Consider the following 15,741-nt stretch of genomic DNA (forward strand, 5'->3'; position numbering starts at 1 on the left):
AGGGAAGCTATGACAAGATTATAAAGGGCCTTATATGATCTGCTCACATGTTTGGATGTTTTTCTTCAGACAGTGAGAAATTTAATTCATCTACACAGTTCATTCTCGTCTAAAGACCAACTGTCTAGTCTTTAGGGAACGTGATGCCTAATTTGGTGACCAAAAAAGAGACAGAAGAAGATTTATTATTCACAGTCTTCTGGTTTTATCTTAAGTAGTTGAAGAGTATCTTCTAATTCAAACATTTTAAATACAAATTCTTTGTGGTTAAATTATCTCTAAGTTATCTCTTGGTTAATCTGATGGTAATTTATTTTATGTTGTCACGTGTTTGCTTTCTCCCTATGCAGGTTCTGTGGTGGACTAATTAAGGACATAAAGAGGAAAGCACCATTTTTTGCCAGTGATTTTTATGATGCTTTAAATATTCAGGCTCTTTCAGCAATTCTCTTCATTTATCTGGCAACAGTAACTAATGCTATCACTTTTGGAGGACTGCTTGGGGATGCCACTGACAACATGCAGGTGGGTTTGGTTTGGGGAAAGACACAAATAGTACAGCCCAGATTGCCTTCCTCACCCCTACAGCTCAGCTAGAAGCAGATGGCCTTTCAGTTACTCAGCATGATTTTCTTTCTTTTGCTAGATGCTGCATTTTACTTTGCTTCTGGCCTGCTGCTGTATTTCCAGCATTTTAGTAATTACAAAAATAGCTTGATGAAATCTGGCTTGAGTCACAAGTGGGGAAAAGAAGGGAAGGAAATGAGGATACACAATTCTGTTTGGGCAAAAGCATATCGGCTGCTTTAGTTTTGTGCTGGGTATAAGGTTAAGGTCTTCTATTACCTTGAGTGTGTGGACCATACTATTAAACTTGATGATATGTCAAGTTTTGGGGAATGCCTGGTTAGCTTCCTTTTTCGTGTGAGCAAGCGATTGAGTGATTTGCTCAAGATTGGATTTACATCTCTCTCGGTAGAGCTCAGCTTTAAGGAATAAAAGCTAGGTGTTGATTTTCCTATTCCTGAATCTGCCTCTCATTAAGTAAGCTGTGTAGACTCTAGCTTAACTTATTTTGTATAAACCACAATTTGTTGGTTACTTTGCAGGTGGCATTCACCCTCCTTTTGTATCAGTAATAGCTGAAGCTTTAGTTATAGAGAAGATATTTTAAATTCCCATAATCAGAAAAATATGTACAAAACTTCTCTTAGTTGATCCAGTCATTAGGGAAAAATAGGTATTGTGCTAGATGCTGAGTGAGTAGCGAGTGAAGCTGAAAACAACCGGATTCAAGCCCTTTTCAAACTCTGTCCTTCTATGTTACTACTTATTACTGTTTAACCTATGTGACATTCGTAAGTGCTGCCAACCAGCTTATTTTTTTAAAAAAATACAGCTGATTCCAAAGGATGCTTTTCTTCTACTTCTGTTTTCTCCCCTGGGCACATTCATGTTTTAGATTTCTGCTTAAACACAAAATTAAGATGGAGACTCTCTATGACATCTATGTTGACCCGAGCAAAAAGGGAGACATTACTTTAAACAATTGTAATTCGTCTGTTAAGAGAGCTTTTATCTTTTAGCCTTTATCTACTGCTGTAAAGCATGTTACCCCTAAATCCAAGGCTTCAAACAACCATTTTATTATTCTCTCTCATGTTTTTGGTGGTTGGTGGACTCAGGTGGGTAGTTCTCTTGGGTCTTCATAGACTTGTGAGTGAGATGACAGCTGAGATTGGAGTTGCCTGAGGACTTCTTTAGTCACATGACTGGTGCCTAGGCTGGGATGTCTGGTAGTTGGGGACTGAGGGCTCCCCACATGACTTCTCCTAGTTCCCATGTGAATGTGCACTCAGGATTCCTTCATTTTCTGATTTTCAAAGAGAGGTTGAAAATTCGATTGCTTACATGAAATCTGGTGATTCTTAAATATTGGCAACTGATTAACATTTTAAAAGTTACATTGTTCTGCCCAGAAAGCACATTCCCCAGGCATGGGGAATCGAAACCAAGCATGGTAGGACACAGAGATGAAGTATATGAAGAGGGTGTTTCCCACGTTTATTCCTCATTCGTAAGACAAGAATGAATAAATTAAATTGTAACAGTGTTGTCAGAATGGTATTTTTTATAAAATCTGATCTGTATTCAAATTGGGCAGCTATTCTTCATCTAAATGAGAGCATAATGATAACTAAGGCACATCATTCAAAAGAACAAATGGAAAAGAAAGCATGGGAAAAGCACCTTGAGGCCAGCATGGAGAAGATAATACAGGCAGCCTCACATAAAGAAAATCAGACCTTCCTCCCCACAGATACATCAGAAATACATCTAAACGTGCAGCTGCTCCTATAGTACACCCACTGAACGCTGGCAGAAGACCTCAGACCTCCCAAAAGGCAAGAAACTCCCCATGTACCTGGCCGTGTGGATGAAAGGCTCTTGGTGCTCCAGCCAGGAGTCAGTGCTGTGCCTCTGAGGTGGGGGAGCCAACTTCAGGACACTGGTCCACAAGAGACCTCCCAGCTCCACGTAATATCAAACAGCGAATATCTCCAGAGATCTCCATCTCAACACCAACACCCAGCTTCACTCAACAACCAGCAAGCTACAGTGCTGGACACCCTATGCAAAACAGCTAGCAAGACAGGAACACAGCCCCATCCATTAGCAAAGAGGCTGCCTAAAATCATAATAAGGCCACAGACACCCCAAAACACACCACCAGACATGGACCTGCCCACCAGAAAGACAAGGTCCACCATCATCCACCAGAAGACAGGCATTAGTCCCCTCCACCAGGAAGCCTACACAAGCCACTGAACCAGCCTTACCCACTGGGGACAGACACAAAAAACAACGGGAACTACGAACGTGCAGCCAGTGAAAAGGGGACCCCAAACACAGTAAGATAAGCAAAATGAGAAGACAGAAAAACACACAGCAGATGAAGGAGCAAGGTAAAACCCCACCAGACCTAACAAATGAAGAGGAAAGAGGCAGTCTACCTGAAAAAGAATTCAGGATAATGATAGTAAAGATGATCCAAAATCTTGGAAATAGAATAGAGAAAATGCAAGAAACACTTAACAAGGACCTAGAAGAACTAAAGAGGAAACAAGCAACAATGAACAACACAATAAATGAAATTAAAAATACTCTAGAAGGGATCAATAGCAGAATAACTGAGGCAGAAGAACGGATAAGTGACCTGGAAGATAAAATAGTGGAAATAACTACTGCAGAGCAGAAGAAAGAAGAAAGAATGAAAAGAAATGAGGACAGTCTCAGAGTCCTCTGGGACAACATTAAAAGCACCAACATTCGAATTATAGGGGTCCCAGAAGAAGAAGAGAAAAAGAAAGGGACTGAGAAAATATTTGAAGAGATTAGAGTTGAAAACTTCCCTAATTCGGGAAAGGAAATAGTTAATCAAGTCCAGGAAGCACAGAGAGTCCAATATAGGATAAATCCAAGGAGAAACACGCCAAGACACCTATTAATCAAACTATCAAAAATTAAATAAAAAGAAAACATATTAAAAGCAGCAAGGGAAAAACAACAAATAAAACACAAGGGAATCTCCATAGGGTTAACAGCTGATTTTTCAGCAGAAACTCTGCAAGCCAGAAGGGAGTGGCAGGATATATATATATATATATATATATATATATATGCATATATATATATATTTTTTTTTTTTTTTTTTTTTTTTTTGGGCAGTACATGGGCCTCTCACTGTTGTGGCCTCTCCCGCTGTGGAGCCCAGGCGCCGGACGTGCAGGCTCAGCGGCCATGGCTCACGGGCTTAGTCGCTCCGCGGCATGTGGGATCTTCCCGGACCGGGGCACAAGCCCATGTCCCCTGCATTGGCAGGCGGACTCTCAACCACTGGGCCACCAGGGTAGCCCCAAGGCAGGACATATTAAAAATGATGAAGAAGAAAAACCTGCAACCAAGATTACTCTACTCAGCAAGGATCTCATTCAGATTTTATGGAGAAATTAATACCTTTACAGACACGCAAAAGCTGAGAGAGTTCAGCACCACCAAACCAGCTTTACAACAAATGCTAAAGGAACTTCTCTAGGCAAGAAACACAAGGGAAGGAAAAGACCTACAATAACAAACCCAAAACAATTAAGAAAATGGGAATAGGAACGTAGGTATTGGTAATTACCTTAAATGTAAATGAATTAAATGCTCCCACCAAAAGACACAGACTGGCTGAATGGATACAAAAACAAGACCTGTATATATGCTGTCTACAAGAGACCCACTTCAGACCTAGGGACACATACAGACTGAAAGTGAGGGGATGGAAAAAGATATTCCATGCAAATGGAAATCAAAAGAAAGCTGGAGTAGCAATTCTCATATCAGACAAAATAGACTTTAAAATAAAGACTATTACAAGAGACAAGGAAGGACACTACATAATGATCAAGGGATCGATCCAAGAAGATATAACCGTTGTAAATATTTATGCACCCAGCATAGGAGCACCTCAATACATAAGGCAAATACTAACAGCCATAAAAGGGGAAATTTACAGTAACACAGTCATAGTAGGGGACTTTAACACCCCACTTTCACCAATGGACAGATCATCCAAAATGAAAATAAGTAAGGAAACACAAGCTTTAAATGATACATTAAACAAGATGGACTTAATTGCTATTTATAGGACATTCCATCCAAAAACAACAGAACACACATTCTCCTCAAGTGCTCATGGAACATTCTCCAGGATAGATCATATCTTGGGTCACAAATCAAGCCTTGGTAAATTTAAGAAAATTGAAATTGTATCAAGTATCTTTTCTGACCACAACGCTATGAGACTAGATATCAATTATAGGAAAAGATCTGTAAAAAACACAAACACATGGAGGCTAAACAATACACTACTTAATAACGAAGTGATCACTGAAGAAATCAAAGAGGAAATCAAAAAATACCTATAAACAAATGACAATGGAGACACGACGACACAAAACCTATGGAATGCAGCAAAAGCAGTTCTAAGAGGGAAGTTTATAACAATACAGTCCTACCTTAAGAAACAGGAAAATCTCAAACAACCTAACCTTGCACCTAAAGCAATTAGAGAAAGAACAAAAAAACCCCAAAGTTAGCAGAAGGAAAGAAATTATAAAGATCAGATCATAAATAAATGATAAATAAATGAAGGAAACGATAGCAAAGATCAATAAAACTAAATGCTGGCTCTTTGAGAAGATAAACAAAATTGATAAACCATTAGCCAGACTCATGAAGTAAAAAAGGGTGAAGACTCAAATCAATAGAATTAGAAATGAAAAAGGAGAAGTAACAACTGACACTGCAGAAATACAAAGGATCGTGAGAGATTACTACAAGCAACTCTATGCCAATAAAACGGACAACCTGGAATAAATGGACAAATTCTTAGAAAAGCACAACCTTCCGAGACTGAACCAGGAAGAAATAGAAAATATGAACAGACCAATCACAAGCACTGAAATTGAAACTGTGATTAAAAATCTTCCAAAAAACAAAAGCCCAGGACCAGATGGCTTCACAGGCGAATTCTATCAAACATTAAAAAAGAGCTAACACCTATCCTTCTCAAACTCTTCCAAAATATAGCAGAGGGGGGAACACTCCAAAACTCATTCTGTGAGGCCACCATCACCCTGATAACAAAACCAGACATAGATGTCACAAAGAAAGAAAACTTAAGGCCAATATCACTGATGAACATAGATGCAAAAATCCTCAACAAAATACTACCAAATAGAATCCAACAGCACATTAAAAGGACCATACACCATGATCAAGTGGGGTTTATTCCAGGAATGCAAGGATTCTTCAATATACGCAAATCAGTTAACGTGATACACCGTATTAACAAATTGAAGGATAAAAACCATATGGTCATCTCAATAGATGCAGAGAAAGCTTTCGACAAAATTAAACACCCATTTATGATAAAAACCCTGCAGAAAGTAGGCATAGAAGGAACTTTCCTCAACATAATAAAGGCCATATATGACAAACCCACAGCCAACATCGTCCTCAATGGTGAAAAACTGAAACCATTTCCACTAAGATCAGGAACAAGACAAGGTTGCCCACTCTCACCACTCTTATTCAACATAGTTTTGGAAGTTTTAGCCACAGCAATCAGAAAAGAAATAAAAGGAATCCAAAATGGAAAAAAAGAAGTAAAGCTGTCACTGTTTGCAGATGACATGATACTATACATAGAGAATCCTAAAGATTCTACCAGAAAACTACTAGAGCTAATCAATGAATTTGGTAAAGTAGCAGGATACAAAATTAATACACAGAAATCTCTAGCATTCCTATACACTAATGATGAAAGATGTGAAATCAAGAAAACACTCCCATTTACCATTGCAACAAAAAGAATAAAATATCTAGGAATAAACCTACCTAAGGAGACAAAAGACCTGTATGCAGAAAATTATAAGACACTGATGAAAGAAATTAAAGATGATACAAATAGATGGAGAGATATACCATGTTCTTGGATTGGAAGAATCAACACTGTGAAAATGATTATACTACCCAAAGCAATCTACAGATTGAATGCAATCCCTATCAGACTACCACTGGCATTTTTCACAGAACTAGAACAAAAAATTTCACAGTTTGTATGGAAACACAGAAGACCCCGAATAGCCAAAGCAATCTTGAGAACGAAAAACAGAGCTGGAGGAATCAGGCTCCCTGACTTCAGACTATACTACAAAGCTACAGTAATCAAGACAGTATGGTACTGGCACAAAAACAGAATATAGATCAATGGAACAGGGTAGAAAGCCCAGAGATAACCCCATGCACATATGGTCACCTTATCTTTGATAAAGGAGGTAAGAATATACAGTGGAGAAAAGACAGCCTCTTCAACAAGTGGTGCTGGGAAAACTGGACAGCTACATGTAAAAGAATGAAATTAGAACAGTCCCTATCACCATACACAAAAATAAACTGAAAATTGATTAAAGACCTAAATGTAAAGCCAGAAACTGTCAAACTCTTAGAGAAAAACATAGGCAGAGCACTCTATGTCATAAATCACAGCAAGATCTTTTTTGACCCACCTCCTAGACAAATGGAAATAAAAACAAGAATAAACAAATGGGACCTAATGAAATTTAAAAGCTTTTGCACAGCAAAAGAAACCATAAACAAGATCAAAAGACAACCCTCAGAAAGGGAGAAACTATTTGCAAATGAAACAATTGACAAAGGATTAATCTCCAAAATTTACAAGCAGCTCATGCAGCCCAATAACAAAAACATACAACCCAGTCCAAAAATGGGCAGAAGACCTAAATAGACATTTCTCCAAAGAAAATATACAGATTGCCAGCAAACACATGAAAGAATGCTCAACATCATTAATCATTAGAGAAAGGCAAATCAAAACTCCAGTGAGATATTATCTCACACCAGTCAGAATGGCCATCATCAAAAATCTAGAAACAATAAATGCTGGAGAGGGTGTGGAGAAAAGGGAACACTCTTGCACTGCTGGTGGAAATGTAAATTGATACAGCCACTATGGAGAACGTATGGAGGTTCCTTAAAAAACTACAAATAGAACTACCATACAACCAAGCAATCCCACTACTGGGCATGTACCCTGAGAAAACCATAATTCAAAAAGAGTCATGTACCAGAATGTTCATTGCAGCTCTATTTACAATAGCCAGGACATGGAAGCAAGTGTCCATCATTGGATGAATGGATAAAGAAGATATGGCACATATATACAATGGAATATTAGCCATAAAAAGAAACGAAATTGAGTTATTTGTATTGAGGTGGATGGACCTAGAGTGTGTCATACAGAGTGAAGTAAGTCAGAAAGAGAAAAACAAATACCGTATGCTGACACATATATGGAATCTAAGAAAAAAAAAAAGTCATGAAGAACCTAGTGGTAAGACGGGAATAAAGACACAGATCTACTAGAGAATGGACTTGAGGATATGGGGAGGGGGAAGGGTAAGCTGTGACAAAGTGAGAGAGTGGCATGGACATGTATACACTACCAAACATAAAATAGATAGCTAGTGGGAAGCAGCTGCATAGCACAGGGAGATGAGCTCCGTGGTTTGTGACCACCTAGAGCGGTGGGATAGGGAGGGTGGGAGGGAGGGAGAAGCAAGAGGGAAGAGATATGGGAACATATATATATGTATAACTGATTCACTTTGTTATAAAGCAGAAACTAACCATTGTAAAGCAATTATACTCCAATAAAGATCTTTTAAAAAAATCAAAGAATGATGTGATTTTGAGAGGGCGGCAAGAACAAAACCTCCTTCTGTCTTTCAGAATATAGAGAGACTTTTTGTGAAGATAGTTTTTCAACACATTTTTTTTCAAAGATGTTCTCATTGAGACAGAGGCAGTATGACACTTCTTATGTGTTAGTTTATCACCTTTTAAAACTGAATTTAACTCCTTTTCAATTTCATAAGACTTAGCTTTAAAACACTGCATCTGAGACAGGAAGAAATCTGTTAAGGTCTATTGGTGATCCTTCCTGGTGAATTAATTTCCGTATGAGTGAGTTCTGTAAAGTAAAGGATTCTGTTGTGTAACGTGTATAGTTACTGTGGGTTTTTCCTCTGTGATAAGTGTTATGGGAAAGGCGTTGCTGGTGTAGTAAGCTGTTTTCTGGGTTCTGAAGATTTTAGGAGAAATATAAATGCATTCAGTGTGTCAAGATGTCCATTAAAATGACCTTTGGCTGGATGTTACTCCTGGGAGTTGACTTAATTCAAAGTATGTAATTCAAACCTATGAGGACAATTTGCTAGACATAGTTTGGTCATTTTATTAATAGATTTTGTAACCTCCATTGATAGTTTCACTGAAACTGTGAATTCATTATTTTAAATGTTTCTCTGAATGAAAATAGTGATGGACATATTTTCCTTTCATTTCTGAAGACTTTTTTCTTTAAGAAATACATTGATGAAATGCTACAATTTGATATTCAGTGGGTGGCAGAAACACTGAAAAACAGGGATAAAAAATTAATGACCATTAATAGATATTTGTTGAACTGAGTATTATCAATTTCTTTAGGGTGGAATAATGCTATTAGTAAATGGGTTCATAGATCCAAGTGCTGAGTTTATAGATCTAAAATAATATATATAAATATAAATGGACTAGTGTGTGCACACATACCTAGCTCAATAGTTACATAGTAATTTTACATATCCTAGTATTTAAATATGGAAAAATTTTACCTGTAGTCATCAAATTAGGTTTTCCTGCAATGGTAGATGACTTAGATTGGTATATCTGTTGGTTTTATCTATTTTGAAGACCAGGGAATAAGGTGAATTTAATATGTTGAAGGGTATCTCAAAACTGAAAGGGGGGCTTCCCTGGTGGCGCAGTGGTTGAGAGTCCGCCTGCCGATGCTGGGGACGCAGGTTCATTCCCCGGTCCGGGAAGATCCCACATGCCTTGGAGCAGCTGGGCCCGTGAGCCATGGCCACTGAGCCTGCGCGTCCGGAGCCTGTGCTCCGCAACAGGAGAGGCCACAGCAGTGAGAGGCCCGCGTACCGCAAAAAAAAAAAAAAAACAAAAAAACTGAAAGGGTGTACTTTAACATACAGCGGTGTTTTTTTTTTTTGTCTTGTTTTTTTATGGACGTATAGTTGATTTACAATGTTGTTTTAGTTTCTGGTGTACAGCAAAGTGATTCAGTGTTTCAGTTTTATATATGTATATAAATTTTTCATATTCTTTTCCATTATGGTTTATTATAGGATATTGAATATAGTTCCCTGTGCTATACAATAGGTCCTTGTTGTTTATTTTATATATAGGGGTTTGTATCTGCTAGTTCCAAACTCCTAATTTATTCCTCTCCCACCCTACCCCCCTTCAGTAACCACAAGTCTGTTTCTGTTTTGTAAACAAGTTCATTCGTGTCATATTTTAGATTCCACATATAAGTGATATTATATGGTATTTGTCTTTCTCTTTCTGACTTACTTCACTTTGTATGATAATCTCTAGGTCCATCCATGTTGCTGAAAATGGTGTTGTTTCATTCTTTTTTATGGCTGAGTAGTATTCTATTGTGTATATGTACCACATCTTCTTTATCCATTCATCTGTCAGTGGACATTTAGGTTGCTTTCGTGTCTTGGCTATTGTAAATAGTGCTGCTGTGAACACTGGGGTGCAGCTATCTTTTTGAATTATAGTTTTCTCTGACTATATGCCCAGGAGTGGGATTGCTGGATCATATGTCAACTCTATTTTTAGTTTTTTGAGGAACTTGCAAACTGTTTTCCATAGCGGCTGCACCAATTTACAATCCCACCAACAGCGTAGGAGCGTTTCCTGTTCTCCACGTCCTCTCCAGCATTTTTTATTTATAGACTTTTTAATGATGGCCATTCTGACCAGTGTGAGTTGGTACCCCATTGTAGTTTTGATTTGCATTTCTCTAGTAATTCGTGTTGTTGAACATCTTTTCGTGGGCCTGTTGGCCATCTGTATAGCACGTACAGAGGTTTTGATGCTCTGGCGGTAGATGTCTTCTTGACTTGGACACCAGGACAACAAAATATTTTGTGGATTTGGTGCTGAGACCCAGGTTATTATTTCACAGGTCTAAGGCAGAGGTTGGTTCATTCCTTTGCAAATATTTATTGAGTGTCTACCATGTGCCAGACACTATTTTAAGTGCTGGGGATACAGATAACATGACCAAAATAAGTAAGAATCCCTATTCTGATGGTATTTACAATCTAGAGTGTTGATTCTGATGGTATTTACAATCTAGAGTGTTGATAAAGCAATCTTTTTTATACCCCCCCGAGATACCAGTAGTGGTTTGTAGTGGGCTTAATTAGGGGGGTGAATTTGACTTTCTAAACATTAGGTCGAGACTAAGCAGAAAAGCATTGGCACAGCCTGAAATAATCTTAAATTATATCACATGTCTTCATAAATGTGACAGTGGGTTATTCTCAAAAGCATGGGCAGCTCAAATGAGTCAACTGAGAACAGTGTCTTTGCTTTTAAAGGCAGGCAGCTCAGAGATGGTTCACATAGCCTTTATTTTGAGGCTACAAATAGACATGGGTGCTGGGTAGAAGCATGTTGTGAAAACACAAATGAGTCACTGCACTGGTGTTGTTTAAGCAAACTCTTCTGCCAGCTTCTGTTCAGGAGGTCTTGCCTGCTCAGAGATAGGAATTTACATTTAAGTGTTCATTTCACAGCAGAAGTATATATATTATATATATGCACATATATGTAATTAGTATACACACATATATTCTGAGTTATATTTGTATATTATGTATTTAATTATATATTATAATAAAAGATATTTAATAATCATACATATATATGTAATCATTACATATATATGTAATGATATATGTATCACACATTATATGTGTGTGTTTGTATATATACATATACACACACCTCTTTAGAAGCAGATTTTGGGAGCCACATGGATCATTTCCCATGGAACTGTGTTCAAAATAAAACAGTTGAGGCTACAGTGGCTCCAAATATAATCAAATTATAATGGTAACATAGATAACTGTATGTATTTTTCAACTTTCCACATACATTTGGGCCATCATGCTTCTCTGAGAGGACTCTGAGTCTTCCAGTGTGGGTATGCATGGATTCCTTGTTAAGTGTGGGCAGCCTGGGCTTCTGGGAGTAACTGAGCTGCTTTGCCAAGAGTTGACCTTATATTTGTCTGAGATCTATCCCTGGCTTGTAATTGTTTCCTGTTCTTAGAGTTAAAGACAAAGGACCAGAGCATAGGCTTTCTGAGGTCTGAGAACTGTGCAGTTCTCTTACTGTCCTTTTCAGTAAGTCCCACTGTAATAATCCTCTGTTCCCCTTGCCATACTGTCAAGTAAACAAGGGCTTTTATCTTCACTATCCTAAAAACATGTCTTTTTCACAACTAAACTCTCTGTGACCATGCATGCAAACTCATTGCATTATATTTCTACTACTCTTGGTTGTCCTATTCATTTAGATGCTTTAAATTGTTAAATGTTGATTTAACAAATATTTATGGATAGCTTAGTCTATGGGTAAGATACTGATATAAGGAACAGTTTTTTGATGCTTTATAGCAAGTCTTTATGTTGTTTAAAAGTTGTTCTTTTGAGCTTCATGGAACGCAGAAAAGTGCTTTACTTTAAATCGACATTGTTGATTGTGAATTACTGAGAACAGTCTAGAGGGAAGACTGAGTGAAGAAAGTCATTTAAAATATTTTTCAGGAGTAAATATAATCCTATTTTCACAAACCTTTTAGTAAAAGAATACAGTAAGATTCTTAGAATTGTGTGAGTTTTGTGATATTTATGGAGCCTAACAGAGCACATTTTAAGGGAACTTGTTTCATAATAAGGAACATTTATAAATATAAATTTGGCATCTCCAAATTTGAGACTTTATTTTAACGTACTGCTGTGCTGAGAATATTTGATCAATCTACTCAAGATGCAAATGTATCATTTCTTACTTATATGTGATATTCCTTGGTAAGATAAATACTTCTTTGTAACAGCAGGATTAAAGCAGCTGATAATTGCTTTACTACATGAGGGACTGTACAATAATTTCACCTTACCCGAATATTGCACTTTGGAACCAAAGTGCATTTCTTCCTTGAAGTGGAAATAGAAGGTGACATGTTAACCTGTACCAGAAACATGTTCTAGTTTCAAAAAGTTAGGTAGGATAGTCTGTTGGAATGATCCAATTAGGTTGCTGTGGTAAGAAAAAATAAATGTGTATTCAGTGACAAAGCAAAGGGTGCTGCACTGCTTACTCCAAGGGATATTGGTCATCCTTTTCCCTGGAAGGAACTTTAACTTTAGATAATTTACTTCATTTTATTTACAAGTTTTGAATTAAACCTGTTTGATGGAAGGTAAATAATTTTTTTTTATCAAATTTCATTTGCCAGAAACCTTTTTGGTTGTTTTTTTAATTAAGACCTTTGTCAACTCTGTTTTCTTGGTGATCAGAAAATGATAGTCATTTGGGCAGCAGTGGAGATCCCAAATGATGCTAAATTCTAAAATTATTTTGTGTTTAGCTTGAAATTATTTTGAAGTAGCTTTATTTTTAATGAGATGTAATTATACATTGTGGAAAATTCAAACAATACAGTAACACTGCATAGAAGATAATTTTGCTCTTAAATCCATCACCCAGAAATAACCATTATTAACCTTTTCATGAATAGCTTTCCGTATGTCTTGCAATGCATGTGTAAAGAGATAGATCAGTGTATAGGATTTATGTAAATGAGATCATATGTGATCATATACATGACTAGCATTTCATGGAAGTCTTTCCACTTCAATACGATCTTGAACATCATTTTTAACTGCTGCATCTATTTATACACATGATGTATGTGCTATAATCTGCTTAATAAATTCTCTATTAGTAGACTTTCAGTTTTTTTCAGTTTTTTCATTTGTAAACAAACTTGGTGCTTAACCACATTTTCATTCTTCTTAATTACCTCCTTAGAGTAAATTCCTAGCAGCATGTGACTGCAGGATATACCTATTTTATTTTTGTTATTTATTTCAGATTACACTCCACAAAGGTTATACCAATTTATACTTCTCCCAGTAATGACAAGAGTGCTGGCTTGCTCACACTCTTGCAAGAACAGGATTTGTCTCATATTCTCATTTTTGTCATTCTGTGGCTTGAAAAAATGATGGCTCATTCGTATTCAATTTAAATTTCTTTGATTTTTAGTGAGAGTTAATATCCTTACACGCTTTATTGCTTACCTATGCATCTTTATATTTGTACTCTTGGAATAGTTTCCTTTGGGACATTCTTTTTTCTTTTTTTTTTCTCATTGACTTATAAGAACTCTTTGTATAATAAGGATATTTTCCCTTTGCTTGTCAGAAATATCACAGATACATTTTCCCCCAGGTCTGCCATATCTTTTAACCTTATTTATGATTTCTTTTGCTGTGAAGATTTCAGTTCTTCTGTAGTCAAAATCTTCAGTCTTTTATAGTTTCTTATATTCGTGATGTATTTAGAGAGGTTTCCCCACCCCAAGATTAGAAAAATATTTGCCCACATATCTTAGTTCTTTTATGTTTTCATTTACATTTTTTATCCATCTGGAATTGATTTTTGTGTAAGGTTATACTGGTATTTGATGTTTGGACACTTCAGATGATCTAGATACATATTCACAGCTCTTCAAACAAAACAGTATTTTAAAGCCTCCCTTACTTGCTCATCCATTTTCTTGGACTTGGAATTGAAGCTCTTTGGTAAAGATTTTGGCTCATACTTTTCTTCAAGCAGAGAGATAATTCGTCTTTCAAGTCTTCCCTCTTTTTGCTGTTCCTGCTGGGCAGTGTAAACAGAAATCCTGTTTATGACAACAAAGCACTTTCAGGCAGAGAAGATGGCACACTAAGGACTTGGCAGCTGTGATCTGTCAGGACAGAAATCATTGATTTATAGTCTGTAGCTACACAGGTAAAGTAAAAAATGAGGGTTGTATATCCAGTCTTCTTCCCTAGTATAGATGAATGGTCTGTGTAACCACCGATCATTAACCATGCTAGCAGGTGGTTCTTATTTTGATAGAGGAAGGGAGGTTGCTTGAATGGCTGCACCTTAGATTTGGACCATATGAGAATCACCTGGGGAACTTTGAAAAACTGTGGATTCCCCAGACCTGATCTTCGGAGATCCTGATTTAATTGTTCAAAGTAGAGATAAAGAACGTTTTGTTTGTTTATTTTTTAAAACTCCAAAAAACAAAGCAAAAAAAAAAAACCTTCCCAGATAATTCTCCAGTGACTCAAATTTAATTTAGATACTTGCATCATCTCTCCACTTATTTTTGATCATTGGCTAATTTATGTCGGGGATCTGACATCAAAACTCCTATAGGTAATTCAGATTTGTCTGCTTATTTCCAGTGGCCATGTTTGAATGGCATTAGGCTGCATCATTTTTCTTGGCTAAATTTCAGATTCAAAAACTCATCTAGAGAAGTTTAATTAATCAACATTCTACACAGTTTGAATAGATTACAACCAACACGTGCCGAAATTTCTTTTTATGGTTAGAAGACAATTTTTTAAAAAAGGCTTGAGATATGGCAGTAGTGTTGGTGAATATTTTAGCATTTATTGCCACCAAAATATTTTCTTTCTCAAGTTTTACTTGGTTGAAAATTGTCAAAGAAATAGAAAATCTTTTGTTTTTTAAGGCAGTTTTGCATTTGGATTAATTATTAATCCAAGTAATACATTTCTTAATAAGAAGGACATAAAACAACAAAGGTCATTCTTTAGTGTTGTATGAAGATACTAAAGATACTAAATTGCAATAAAGTCAAAGTAGACAGCATAAATTTTTAACGTTTTATCATTTTGAATGTGTTTGCTTTGTGTTAGCCATGACAGGCATGATGGCCCTGGCAGACCTTGTCACAAGTAGCTCAAAGACAAAATGCTGGTGTTACCAATCATGGTTGGATTTTTTTTTCCTAAAGAACCTTGCTCCTATGGTCAGATTTCTTTTATGCTTGATTTTTCTATTATGAGACTTGGGTTGATTTTCTTGGCTCTTTAGTAAGACAAGGACCATCTTTGGTTTAACGTCATACCCTCACGTGAGCAGAAAAATGTTCAT

At 36.8% G+C, this 15,741-nt stretch overlaps 1 protein-coding gene across 22 annotated transcripts in view; it reads left to right on the plus strand.

The window, feature by feature from the left end:
- Positions 1–15,741, plus strand: part of SLC4A4 (solute carrier family 4 member 4) — a 350,242-nt gene that overhangs the window by 246,814 nt on the left and 87,687 nt on the right. For all 22 annotated transcript variants that reach the window (XR_016393316.1, XR_016393317.1, XM_089912009.1 and 19 more), the window contains one exon: positions 351–525. Coding sequence is in view for 20 of the 22 variants with exons in the window: in XM_089912009.1 (XP_089768135.1) it covers positions 351–525 (175 nt within the window). In the remaining 2 variants the exon portion in view is untranslated. The remainder of the gene's footprint in view (positions 1–350; positions 526–15,741) is intronic.

This window comes from Delphinapterus leucas, chromosome 5 (assembly GCF_059928025.1).
Source record: "Delphinapterus leucas isolate spDelLeu-1000000601 "Yukka" chromosome 5, BTC_Dleu_Yukka2, whole genome shotgun sequence".
NCBI classification, from domain to species: domain Eukaryota; kingdom Metazoa; phylum Chordata; class Mammalia; order Artiodactyla; family Monodontidae; genus Delphinapterus; species Delphinapterus leucas.